Raw genomic sequence first — 13950 nt, 5'->3', positions numbered from 1 at the left:
ATTTGTTTTAAATTATTGAGTGAAGTCAGTTGAGTTAGTTTGTCCAAAGCTGAAAACCACATGAGTGAGGCGCACTCTGATGATCAGAACCCACTAATCATGGGGGAACAAATGTAATCTGATATATTCAACCTAAAATACGCAAGGATGATATAGTTTAGACTATTACATTATGCCTGAGTCTTAAAATCTTTTGCTCCATGACACCATTTTCCTACCAGATATCAACACAATCCAACAATTTATGAGAGCAATTATTTTACAACATAGTAATGTTTTGTTTTGTGTGAAGTCAAAGAAAAGATTGCAAGTGGAAAACAACTCAACTTTATTGTAGCAATACATAAGGAAGCAACACAGGCCATTAATTACAGTGTATTTGTCAGTTTGATCTGGTAAGGCACAGCCACTTCTGGGGAACTTCATATGTACTTCTCTCTGTACCCTCTTGGTCAAAGGGTATATGCCAGCTGTCTCCACTGGTCTGAGCAATGGTGTCATAACTCTGTATTTCCTGTAAGAAGTAAATCAATCAATCAATCAATCAATCAATCAATACATAAATAAGGAAGCACAAGATTATCTTTCTTTTTTTTTTTTAAATATCTACCAGATATTTTAAAAAAAATATCTGGTAGATACATCATCATATTATGATGACTACCATATTTGCTTCAATATATAACGATATTAAAGCAAATGTATTTTGAATCTAGTTACATATGTTATGTGATTGTGCCTGACAGTTTCAGCTCCTCATATAAGAACTACATGCTAAACAAGACAACAACACAACAGAAATGTACACGTCACCCCTTCATGTCTGTGTCCAAGGTCTGTGTTTACATTAACTTTATGGATTGTGGAAGATTAATGACTGCTTTGATTTTCACACATGAAGGTATGACCTCTCACCTGAAAGTAGACCTTCTCGCCAGGAAGAAAGGCGCGGAGGACCAATTGGTGCCCGCGCTGCCACTTGAAGAAGAGGCGCCTGGTTCGCCCACTGGACAGGCAGGCCTTGTGGTCCCGCATGAGATCGCGGCTCACAAATGTACAGTGGCTACCAGAGTGCAATGCAGCATAGAGGAGGAATGGGTCATCTTCAGATCTGTTTAAAAAAAATTAAGGGAAGCACAGTGAATAATTTTCTCTTTTGTGTAGAATTTTTTTTTTTTTTAAATAAATAAACCCAAGCCCTTTAAATGATCTCCACCCTTAACTACTGTAAATGTTCCCTAACGTCCGGTAAGTTATGTGAGTAGTGGGAATTTGCACGCTCGTGTGACGCAAAACAAACGCGATAGAGGAAGCTGGCACAACCCACTGCACTCACATATCCTCGGTGAAGAAGCAGTGCGCTTTTTGCTGGATTTTCCTCATGTGGTAGCTTTTATAATCCTTCAACATATGCTTCCTGCCCAGGACCAGGATGGAGAGACCTTGCTGATGTAACTTGGAGACCACAGCCAACAGCTGTAGGGAGACATACAAAAACACACTGTGAGTGACGCACGTGCCGTAGTAAAACCTCTTTCATGCAGAGGTTAGAAATGATCCGATTGGCATACAAGCTGCGTTCAGTGGCTCGCAGAATGTGGTGTTTGGAAGGTCATGTGACACAGTACTTTTTTCTTTTGGTTGTGGCATATCACTGGGGAAAAAAAAAAAAACCTCCCAAGACGCTACAGCTGTAACAGCTACAAGAAGAGATCAAAAGTTTTAACTGAAGGCCACCTTATTTGTAGATAATTAGTGATCGAGTATAATAAATCACAGACATTCCCAGAGAATACATTGTAGAATTCATGACAGAATTCAAAGTCTGTAACATAATTCATAGGAAACCACACCTTTTGCACAGAGCACAAATACACAACACTCAAAAATATCTATACTATACTAACTTTTGTGAGTGTCCTTTCAATTTACAGATGTTTATCCACATGAGACATAAAACAAATAGTCCACTGACGTCTCTACTAAGTAAAAACAAAGCTCTGTGACGTTAACCCCGCCACACACAAATTACACAATACATGTCTAGTTCTAATGTTACCATGTTATCAAAGGTTTTACAGTCATTCTGCATGAGACAGTGAGAGACAGCAAGAGTAAAGATGGACTTTTTCATGAATGAGTGTCTGAGAACCTGTCTGTTGGTGGTCTGTGGGAGGAATTTCCCTTTGTATGTAGTTTTAAGTATCCAATCAGTGGGGGGGGTTGGGGGTTGGGATGCTACAGACAAATCTATACAACAAATCTGATGCAAGGAAACTATTCATAATCTTTGTTTTAGCCCACCGTGTCATAGAGGTCGCAGGGAGTTTCCTGTCTGTCTCTCCAGATGCGCAGTAAGTCTCTTTTCTGTGACACAACAAACAGGTGGAGCTATCGTGGGAGGAAATGCTTTGTTTGGGGTGGGCTGGTAAATTTAGTAACAACTTCATTTCAGTCACGCTGCATCTTAACAGTATGGCAAGAATGTCAGAGCTGGGAGAAATGAGCTCACAGCCAATTTCCTTCATCATTGATTACAGTGCCACGGCCACGCCCTAATGGAACTCTTTCGACACATCCTGTTTCACAAGAACACCGTGCCGATAAAATGAATGAATAAATAAATAAATAAATGTAATATCTAAACACAGCCTTCCTGTTCCTTTTAATTCCGGTATTTAGGTGAAGTGTAACTTCCAAGGATTTCACTGTACCGTATCTTGTGACTGTCCCGTAAGTGAACACTTTTTAACGCATGCGACAATCCCTGATAACAAGGATGATAATAATACAATAGCCTACATAACCCATGGGGCTATGGCTGCGTTTATTAACTGGAAGAGGAAACTGATTTACGTGGAAAAGAGAGGCAAAGTGTGTAACTGTCATGTTTACAATATCAACCATAATGTTTACCCTCACCCTGGCCTTTTTTTCTAGGGAACAGACAGCCCAACAAATCCTGCGTTCTCAAGAAGGAAGTGCAGCTGAAGTAGCACTGCAGGTGAATTTCTGCTGAATCACACAGAAGGAAATGAGTGGCCCGGATCATCCAGGTGGAAAAGTGCCACGGGCCAAAAACTCACCGAGGCTGCCAGTGCCGACTGACCTCACTGGGCCCTTGACACTTGGGAGCGCACACGCCACAATCGCGACCAGTCAGCCCGCTGACCCCCCGTAACTCCTCTATGCAAACAATGAGTCGGGAGTTTTCCCCCCCTTCCTGATCGTCATTCCTGCATGAATACAGGCGAGCTGCTGCTCATGTGACGCCAGTGTCTATGCCAGTCACACGTTGCCGAGTTGTACGGGAAATTTTATTTGAATTACATCCGTGTGTGTCTAAGTAGGCTGATTCCACATATTCCTTTTCAAAAGATCAAGATAAGAGAAGTAGAATAATTAAAAATAAATAAATAAATAAAAAAAAATGGCATAGGATGACAAATGAACTTCCAATCCACTTCTCAAACACACTAAAGTAAAACAAATATTACCATATAACAACATGTAAACTATAGCCTATTAACCATTGACTATCTTCAAACTTGTGCTTTCAACGAGTTGACTGAATGGCGGACACTTTCAGGCCCTGGCTGGGTGCGCAGACATGTGGGAGGATCTGAGAGAAGGGCCGGGCGGGCAGGAGATTAAATGTGTCCCGCAACAGAACGTGGGGAAAGGGCGACGGGCGGCCGCAAATAAACTCCGCCGCTGAGGCCGTTATTTCATTGCGACCAAAGTTACTGAAGTTAGTCATATCATACAAAGCCAGAAAATCCCCCCTCGCTATCACAAAGAGAGAGGTCTGGCTGACTCTGTGTGGGTACAAACCAAGAGCAGCAGAGAGCTGCAGGGAGTGTGTGTGTGTGTCTGTGTGTGTCTGTGTGTGTCTGTGTGTGTCTGTGTGTGTCTGTCTGTGTATGCATGAAGGCTGTCCTTCAGCATGTTTAAGCTTTTGAGATAGCAATATTGGCTGCACATGTTTAACAGATGCATAGTTCCCTTTTCCTATTTGGTCCATGTAAACTGCCCATCCATTGGTGAGGCAGAGGACAGGGCTGGCGAAAAACAACAGTGTGACCTCGGTCAACGTGGCACGGGGGGGGGAAGTGAGACTAACTGAAACAGACAGATCTTGATGGAGGGCTGTGCTCAAGCCCAAAACCACAAGCACTTGTCAGATAATCATAACGACCAGACCAAAGGCAAAAAGACAGACCAAACCAAATCATACAGACAACCAGGCTGTCTACTCAACAGTCCATGAATGTCACGACGAAAGATCATCATAGGCGCCTCCTAGGTAGTTTACTATGGAGAGGCAACCATCATCACAAAATGTGACTGTGACTTTTAAAGTCACATTCTCATGAGTAGCATGCACCACGGATGACATAACTCCATAACAAAACATGACCACTATTGTTGTGGTTTTGGATTACAGCACACGCACAAACGTCAGGTACACGGTTTTTGGGATCTAATCTCAGATTTGTAAGCAAACATTGTTTATCTAGAATTTGTGGACGGCCTGTTCTGACCGCAGCAGCGCTGTTGAAGTGCAGCCTGATTTCCATGTACCATTGATAAAAGGCTCCTGCCAAGAACTGAGCCACAGGCTGCCAATGTGGGTAAAAGAGGGGGGGCGGAGAGGGGGAGAAGAGAACTAAAAATACCTGCTCCTTTATGGCCAAAAGTCCTCTTTGGGAAGGATTTAACTGGAGAAAAAGCTGATGCAAAACAGCTGGAGTTCAAAGGAAAGCGTGGCTCTATGGGATTTTTCTGTTTCCATTTTTCTGTCTTCGTCTCTCTATCATCCTCTCTCTCTCTCTCTCTCTCTTTCTCTCTCTCTCCTTGTGAGGGGTACAGTAAGTGTAACACCGCAGGTGGGCACGTGTGATCATGTAGCAGGTATGATACTTCACACTCACTGTTCATCTAGGGGTGTTGAAAAAGTGGGCTCGTGCTTTCGCACTGCGGACATTTTATTGTAGCCCCCTGATGCGAAACTATTTGAATATCAGGTGTTCCCCACCCATTGAAATGCCCCGGTGAAAGGTCTTGGTCTTGAAAGCAGGTGGGCTGTCACGCTGTTGTCTTGTGAGGGGTCTTCAGCAGAGTGGAAAATGTGAGAGTCTAGGGGGTTAATTTCACCGCTGCGTCTCTTAACCACAGACGGTATAGGTTTTCAGTCTGTGCTCTACATCGCCTCTTGGTGGCCACCTCAAATAACAATCGCAGACTTAGCCGAGAACAGCTTAAAGAAGTAAAACCTAATTTAATCAGCCCTCCATATCTATTCTCTAAAGATTATGATCAAGAACCAAGATCAAAGAACCCAGATCAAAGCTCATGGTTAAGTTCCCGCTCAGACATAGTTTGATCTTTTCCAAAGACTTTTGATTAGTAAGTATCCAGTTTTCCACGGCTAATTCTGGCTAAACAATATTAGTCATGTGAAGAAGTGACACGTCTACTCCCAAGTTAATAGTCAAGTTCCATCTGTCAAGCCCATGACTAACCCCGTTTCCTCAGCCTTACTCAAGGCCTAGTCCAAACAACAGACCAAACAGCTGGAAAACGCACACCATTGAGGAGTCATGGCGTACCGTGTTAGACTGGTTCCCTTTACCCTGGCTGTAGGCCACGTTGAGTCCGTCGATCACCACATCAAACGGTGGCTGCTGACTGACGAAGTGCTTGAAACTCTCCAGCTCCTGTGTGAGACAGAAAGATAGTCTGTTAGAGCCTTTGACCGCACCACTGGTCACAGACGATGAGGTAGCACCTCCATTTCAAGACCTGCAGAGATGTCTGGGGACGACATTTAAATTCTGGAGATTAATAGCATAGGGTAGCATTAGCATACATGACGCTCTGAGACTTGTAATCAACTTGTGAAGAGCACTTCCTTCCCTCTATACAATCTTTCCTTACAGTTCAGCAAAATTCCAAAATGGTCTCCTGAGCTCACTGAAGTGCTGTTATGCAGGTCGAGCCACACGAGACCATTGCATGATAATCACAGGAGTTGGCCCACTTGTGTTTCTGAGCTTATACATTGCTTTATATTGTGTTTTTGTAGTTATTACATAGTTCTTTGCGACTGTGAGACCTGCACAAGAACTCAAATGCATATGTGCTTGTGCCTGAGCAAATTGCAAATAAAGAGGAGCTAATCTAAGCGGCTATTATTTCACAAAACGGAAAAACATGTTCCGTGCATATACTAATGCATCTGTTATGAGCACCCAAACAGAATTAAGCAACTGCATACCAGGGTAAGGGAGTTGTGCAAGATCTGGTATTCCGTTTTTGCACTTTTTTGAACATTTGTGTAGTGCAAGTAATTATTTCGGAGCATCTAACTTCATCTACGTATGATGACTAGGGACTTCAAATGCGACAGAACAAATGTGGGTAAACAGCGGGGAAGTTCTGTGGAAGAAAAACACATATACACACACAGACACACACAGACACACACACACAAACACACAACAAGATGGGGTGTTCCAGTATGTTGCCACAGAACAGTCTGAACTTCCTTCTCAGTTCTCCTCTTTGTTTTCATTTGAATTGGATCCTGGAATGTCTCCACAAACGTGCCTGGCGGACTTGGCCACAATCGCGTCTGGGGAATTTCCCGCTGGAGCCGTGCCAGCTTGCTCCTTCACCTGCACGAGGCCTGTTTTATCAAGACAACATGGCACGACACACAACACCCCGCCGTGGGGTTGACGGTCAGAACCCCCCCCCCCCCCCCCCCCCCCCCTCCCGGGTGTTCAGTTCTGAAGAAGTTTGTATCGCTGCTGAAATGTTTGTTGTTGATCTTGTCAAGCACTGCATGAGTTTAGAGCATGAATTTTCCTAAGAACACGGCAGCGAGAAAGGTTAAGAAACCCTGAAGTTACAACATCACCCATGCTCCTACTCACACACACACACACACACTCAACAAGATAACCCTGAACAACACAGAGTTTTCATTTCTCAAACGTAATAGAAGTTTCCACAAAGCCATTTAATATATGGAGTAATAACAATACTTGTGCAAGAGCGTGTGTGTCAATGCATGCGGTAAAAGATTGGAGCAGAATGTAGCCTGAAACCCTCATTTGCATAGTCATCTTTGAATGCATGCATACTATGCAGCACAACCAAGCAGATAATAAATAACCTTTAACAAGAACATGAAGCGAAGCGAGGGAGAAAAAGAAAGAGAAAAAAGAAAGAGAGATAAGAAAGGAGGAAGATGGTTAGAAAAACAAGGCGAACACAAGCTGGGGGAGGGGTGCTGGACATTTGGGGAAATTCCTCTCCACTTGAAGTGGGGTGGGGGTGGGGGGTATCAAGGGTTAAGGTTGCCGTTGAAAACAGTATTTAAGGCTGCGGATAAGAAAAGCTGCATATTTTTGGCCGCTGGCTGCAACTGAGCCTGGCTGCCGAATATGTATTCTCCTGCACCCCAACACACACACACACACACACACACACACACACACACACACACGCACACGCACACGCACACACACACACAATGAAGTCAACGGTTTAAAAAAGCATGCTGACCTCAACGTCAGCTGAGCTGCACTGCAGGGCACCGGGTGGTTAGCCTAGCCGCGCGTACAGCACAACAACCGACTGGCCATCAGCGCTGTCATCTATCTGCAGAGCTTGTTGCCATAGCGAGACGAGGCGGAATGAGAACAAAGACGGCGGGGATTCCCCAGCAGTCAGGAGGTCAGGTGACAGCTGTGCCACTCTGATGGGGTAGACATATGATGTATTTTTACAGCTTGTGTGTGTGAGCGCGTGCGTGTGTGTGTGCGTGCGTGTGTGTGTGGTCATATGTGGGGGTGTTTCAGACATATCATGCGGCCCTGTCCCCCCGGGCCCCTCATACTGAAATGCACTGCCCCCTCAACTTTCCATACAGCAAGATATGCTCTCATAGGTGCTTGTATTATATTCGGAAGGGTTAAAGCAACCGACGCACCATTGCAAACACACACACACACACACACACACACACACACACACACACACGTACACACACACACACACACACACACACACACACACACACACACACACACACACACACTACAGCTTCAAAACAAGACACTTCTTGTGCACAGCCCCTAATAGTGCTCGTGAGACTATTTAACACCTTGCAGCATCAAAACGAAACTGCACCACACCCTGTGAACAAAACAACAAAAACATCCAGCTTAATAGTGGGACCATTTCTCAATACAGCCCTTTCACTGAACCCTTGCTGACCTGACCTTTGCACTCCTCACAGGATATTCTGGCTTAAACTTTCAACAACAAAAAAAACCTGATGCCAGGATTTAGTGTACCCTAAACACTTATTCACAGTTACACAAAAGTGCACTGCAAGAGGGGGTAGAAATTGCAGTGAGACAACACAGGCACCTGGAGATTACCTTACACAAAGACAGTCTTCTGCTCCATGGGAGAGAGAAATGATCCCATAATTTCTGTTTAAACACTAATGCATTTCACCTACATTTAAAGTATCCAACACTAGATCTGCATTTACTGAAATATCAAGCAAAACACACTGACAAACAACCACCTACACACAAACGCATGATCCCATTATTGCTGGATGAACACTCATGCATTTAACGTAGATGTACAGTACAGTATCCAAATACATAACAAGTTAAGTAACAAGTCAATAGTGTGTAGGGGAGTATTCTACTGTTATTTAAGTTTGTTCCTTCCTGCAATCTACCTGTACCTAACCAGGCTGTGCATGGACCCTGGGTTGATTTGGAATACATAATACATGTCTTCAGACAAATAAATAAATTAATAAATAAATAAAAGTATCGAATGCTGATATCAATCAAGCGAAAACCTCACAAACACACTGAAACACTGCAGTCAATAAGTTCACTGCAGTTTTGCAGACTCGACACCTTTGTTGGCCCGCACAGTTTGCCGTTTGAATGCAGTCTTACACCACCGACCTTACCGCCCACGGAGAGCTGACAAACAAGCATAAGTGAATCCCCAGACCCAACTACTATACTGCGGGCACAGCAACAGGGCTCAGGCCCATAACATTTCTCACGTGCTAATGGTGCAGTGGTGGGGAAGCAGAGGTGTTGAGGAGACGTTGAGGTAGAGTCCGGACATGCTCTCTGAGAGACACACACACACACACACACACACACACGTGCAAACACACAGTTACACACATATACACATTCACACGCATACTGAGTGCACACACTCTTATACAAAGACACACAAAACACACACATACAAACACACGCACACAGATATTCACACAGACACACACACACACACACACACACACACACACACAGACAGACTAAACACACACACTAAACACACACACACACACACACACACACACACACACACACACACACACACACACACACACACACACACACACACACACACACACACACACACACACACACACACACACACACACACACACACACACACACACACACAACACACAGTGGGGACTTTCCAAGGTCACTCATGTGAAAGAGGCTTTGAGGGCTGAAATGTGAAACCCTTTTGTGTGGGCCTATATGAATACTAACACAAAAACTGCTCAGATCTGCAGGCTCAAGACACAAACACCTTACAAAGGCATATTCTAGCACACACCATAATCCAACAAACCAGTCTTTCTGCAAAATAGTAGAAGTCACAGATGTTCAGCACGTCGCACATTCAACATTAACTGGACTTGGACTTCTCACACGTGTTTCAAACATGTGAGAGATCTTTTAGATATATAAAGGCAATATTGAGCTCAATGACAGCACCTATGACCTGACCATGTGTTGGAATTGAGAAAGACAAGAAAATCCCGTTGAGAGTGCAAGGATTAGAACACATCCACTTCTGAATTAAACAAAATCCTCTTTCTCAGCAGAGTCAGTTGAAAAGATGTCAACCACACAGACCAAGATAAGAGTCCACGGCGCGCACACAAATGGTGCAGACGGTTCCTCAAATACCCTAAGGCTGAACACAAAAAAAACTCCAATACCCAGCATGCACCCCTTTGGGCTTTGGGTAGTTTGGGCTTGACACTCATAGTTCTACATTAAACTGGGCCTCCACAAACACATGGAGGTCCATGTGCTGGAAAGCCCCTAAACATGGTCTAAAAGTGGAACCAGACCGAGCCTCTCTCTACAGACCAACTCGAGGCTATTTTCATCAAGAGCACCAGCCGGAGCAGGAGCATCAGACCTAGCTCCTGTACGAGCATCGTATCTGAAAAATAGCTTGTCTAATTCAGGAGGGTGTCCAATCTGAGACGAAGGCAAAATGGTGCAGCAGGACTACACACGAAGCCCCCTGCTTGGAGACTCTACCACTGTCTGTGGCTAGAGAATCTTTGTCTCTCCATGGGAGAGAAAATCCAGGATGTCTACCCATCTATGGTTTCTCATACAAACACACACACAAGCTGTGATGAGACTTAATTTCCTCATTTGTACAGTGGCTCAACTAGCTGCATGACGACTAGAGGGATATCTGAGACAAACTCTCCTTATTTCTACAGTGGCTCAACTCTGGATATCTGTATGACAAACTCTCTCAATCCTCTGATCAAATCCAATCTTTGCTTATTTAGTGGGAGTCTGAGAAATATATTTTCTTAGTATCCTTAAATGTCTGAGCAATATGGATTAGTATCTTTTATCAATTAGCAATCCAAATTGCATTTAGATGACACCCTAGTATTGCACATTTAATGAACATATTTCCAAGGAAAGACCATTTGTGCATGTATGTATGTATGTATGTATGTATGTATGAATGAATGAAACAATAAGTATTTGCAAAGGTTTAATTTGACTATGTCCACTGGACACATTCAGGGAATCCATTGGTTCAAGTTAGGCTAGGATGGAATTCGAGCCAACACTGCTATCTAGTGGTGATTAAGGAACATGCAGCTTCATATTTACACATCAAACATAACACCAACCACAACACAAAATTGCATGCATTTTAGTTTTAACCCTCATGTTGTCCTCAAATCTTACTGACGTTCGTTATCCTTGGGGTCAATTTGACCCCAGCTAACAAAACTCTCAAAAAATGATTGAAATTATTTTTTTTACCCAGTTTTTTTTGTGGTAGGTACTTAACAAGAGTGTAATAACCACCATCAACAGCCCTAAAAAACAATCCCACCCCTCTACACCCCTTTATGAACCCTGGAACCCTGGCTGGCAATATGGCCAATCCAGTGTCAACAGCCCAAAGGCTGAGTTTTTGGCCTTTTTCAGACCTGCCATAAAAACTTATATGTAATATGTACTTGTTTATGTGATAATGATAATAAGTACATGTTCTCATACTATTACAATAATAATATTCATATTGTGTCAAATATTCATTTACCTCATGTTTCATAAAAATGGGGTCAAATTGACCCCAAGAACACCAACGTAACTATTTTTTTTACAGGACATTGGAAACATATTTTTGTGCAAATTTCATGTTTACTCTGTTGTACCCTTCAAATGAGGAAAAGTCATGAAACTTGAAGCAAAACAAAAAAAGTGAACCATATATTTTATGATGTTAAACATGGCTTGGGGTCAAATTGACCCCAAGGACAAGATGAGGGTATTGACTTGCAAGGACACATGAACCACATTCTCTTTGGCTTGAGGACAAATAAGGAAGAGGATGCAAACCTCAGGGGTGGTCTTGTTGAATACGTCTTTGCCCTCAATCACGTTCTTCATGATACTGTCCTTCAGATCAGCATAGTCTTCCTTAGTCAGGTGTATGGACTCCAGCATAGACTGACAGCTCTCACACACTCCGCTGCCAGACAAAGGACAGAGGTTAAATAGGGTCAAACATCATTAAAGTGATTAGGCCATCAACAAAAATAATGTAGTAGAATATGACAGCATAAATGGCATTCTCTAATGAGATGAGTGATTATTGTCTGTTCTAGAATCAGCCGATACATTTCAAATACACTCCTGTGTTTCATTTGTTAATTTAAAAAATGTTCATTTTATGTTTTAATGTCACACTTTAGTGAAGCGCAACAAAAGGCTTGTGGTGTTTAATCTCAACAATGATTGACCAGCATTTTCCTGTGATGGCGTTAACAGACATTTCAATGACCGAAGTTTCTCTATGATCTGTTCTTTTTTCCTTGATACTTCACAAATCCTGGGCTGTGGAGCAGTTCTGAATATCCTTGGGTGTTTTTGTCCCCCTAGAGTGTATGATATTTTTACCTTGGGTTCACAGTGGAGATACTGCCAGTCCACTTCTGGTCAGGGCGACTGAGAGGAACATAAATGTGAAAAGTGTATCATTGCATTCAAATATCAGTAAAAAGTTTGAAATCAGTTAAATAAATGTAGTCATATTTACCATTCAAACCACTTCCAAATGTTGTGCGCCAGACTCTCCTCTGGATATATTTGGCTGTCTCTCATATGCTCTAATATTGACAACAGCTTATCATCGTTTTCATGGTCAGAAATACCCCCCTCAAACAGATATTTCCAGGTATCCTGATTAGGAGTAATGCCCCTCTCCAAGAGTTGGTTATACAGCGTCCAAGCAGTGGCCATATTGCCATGTTGTACTGCACCGGCTATGATATCTGAGTAATTCCGAGGAGAGGCCTTGATGCCCTTGATGTTCTCAAGAAAAACCAACGCCTCTTCCCAGCGTCCTGTCTTGCTAAAGCCTTTAATCAATAAACTGTAAGCACCCGTATCCAGCGTCCGAAACCGACTCTTCATGATGTCGTACACGTCGAACATTTCAGCCCAGTGTCCACCATGGACGCAGAAAGCGAGGTACAGCAACAGTAATTCATATGACACCGTGCCAGTGTCAATGGCAACATACGCCAGGAGAGATTTAGCAGTGTCCACCTCTGCACTGGACTTCAGGAATGCCCCCATAATTTGAGTCTCAAAACTACGGGGGTTTTTGCTGTCTTCTTTCAATCTCTTCCACTCTGAAACTGTGAGAGGGCGGTCTGGTATCGGGTAATCTCTTTTCCTGTCTCTATTCCTGTAGTCTGATTGCTCTCCTAAGTCTGATATATCAGCTCTCCTTTTCAGTAGTGCACTAGTCCGCCTAGCATTTCCAGCTGCAAAAACCGACTTGGGAAAAGCAGGATTCTCCTTGATGACAAACTCATTTGATTTGAAATCTTTTCTTATAGGAACTCCTTTTTTGTTTATTCTTTTCGTACAAAATGTACTCATGCCTCCCAGTTTAAAACACGCCGGCACGTTCTTGTACGAGACATTTAATATGTTTCTTGTGAGAACTGGGATAAAATGCTGCAAGCAAACCATTGGGTTGGCTATCAGCAGAGGGCCCATGACCTGCCTGAACATTTAGGCTACTTTCAGGTAGGTAACTGTAGCTACAGCACAATAGCTTTAGCGAGTTCACAAACTGACAGGGCAGAGAGGGACAGGGCAACTTATTACTCACACAAAGCTACATAAATGCATGTACTTGACAAGATAACTTAACATTCAGATAGCTTATTTATTTTTGCGGTCCACGGCCAACTGTAACGTAACGTCCATTACTCCACATACACAACCTTAAGTAGCTAGCAGCTAACATTAGCTAGTCTAAATGCAGCCATAGACAGTAAAAGAAATGCAGCTCCAACACCACTTTGCTGATGTGCTCTAAACAATTCCATACAGGTTACAGATTTTTATCTTCAGAGGGGGCAGTTATTAAAGTAGTTTGCTCACCAAAGAGCCCGTCTACATTCTCTGCTCACCACAAAGTGTCCTGAGAAAGCATGTACGGTGAAGTTTGGCACTTGTCACGTGACAGCAGGCGGCGGCGCAGCCAGAAGACGTCACGAAAATGCTTCTCAAACCAAACCAGTCA

The 13950-nt window shown here is 43.2% G+C and overlaps 1 protein-coding gene and 1 long non-coding RNA gene across 2 annotated transcripts; one reads left to right on the top strand and one right to left on the bottom strand.

Annotated features, from left to right (window-relative positions):
- Positions 1-311: 311 nt before the first annotated feature.
- Positions 312-13885, bottom strand: prorp (protein only RNase P catalytic subunit). The gene is made up of 7 exons (XM_062522723.1): positions 12448-13885; positions 12309-12356; positions 11748-11880; positions 5613-5720; positions 1337-1476; positions 916-1111; positions 312-514 (listed from the first exon to the last, which is right to left on the bottom strand). Exons 1-7 carry the CDS (start codon positions 13431-13433, stop codon positions 383-385), a joined length of 1743 nt encoding a protein of 580 aa, XP_062378707.1. The 5' UTR covers positions 13434-13885; the 3' UTR covers positions 312-382.
- On the top strand, positions 1234-2737 carry LOC134067444 (uncharacterized). Its single transcript, XR_009936507.1, has 3 exons — positions 1234-1503; positions 2300-2354; positions 2683-2737. It is a non-coding gene; the product is annotated as an uncharacterized LOC134067444 (long non-coding RNA).
- Positions 13886-13950: the final 65 nt, after the last annotated feature.

This window comes from Sardina pilchardus, chromosome 20, assembly GCF_963854185.1.
Source record: "Sardina pilchardus chromosome 20, fSarPil1.1, whole genome shotgun sequence".
Classification (NCBI taxonomy): domain Eukaryota; kingdom Metazoa; phylum Chordata; class Actinopteri; order Clupeiformes; family Clupeidae; genus Sardina; species Sardina pilchardus.
Note: the sequence above shows the minus strand (reverse complement) of the source record. Positions and strands in the feature narration are given on the sequence as shown.

Excerpts from the sequence above, each read along its gene's own strand:
- prorp (XM_062522723.1), bottom strand. The coding sequence starts at position 13,433 with ATGTTCAGGCAGGTCATGGGCCCTCTGCTGATAGCCAACCCAATGGTT. Across the intron at positions 1,477-5,612 it reads AAGGGAACCAGTCTAACACG|CTGTTGGCTGTGGTCTCCAA; the intron begins GTACGCCATGAC and ends GTCTCCCTACAG. Across the intron at positions 515-915 it reads GCGAGAAGGTCTACTTTCAG|GAAATACAGAGTTATGACAC; the intron begins GTGAGAGGTCAT and ends TACTTCTTACAG.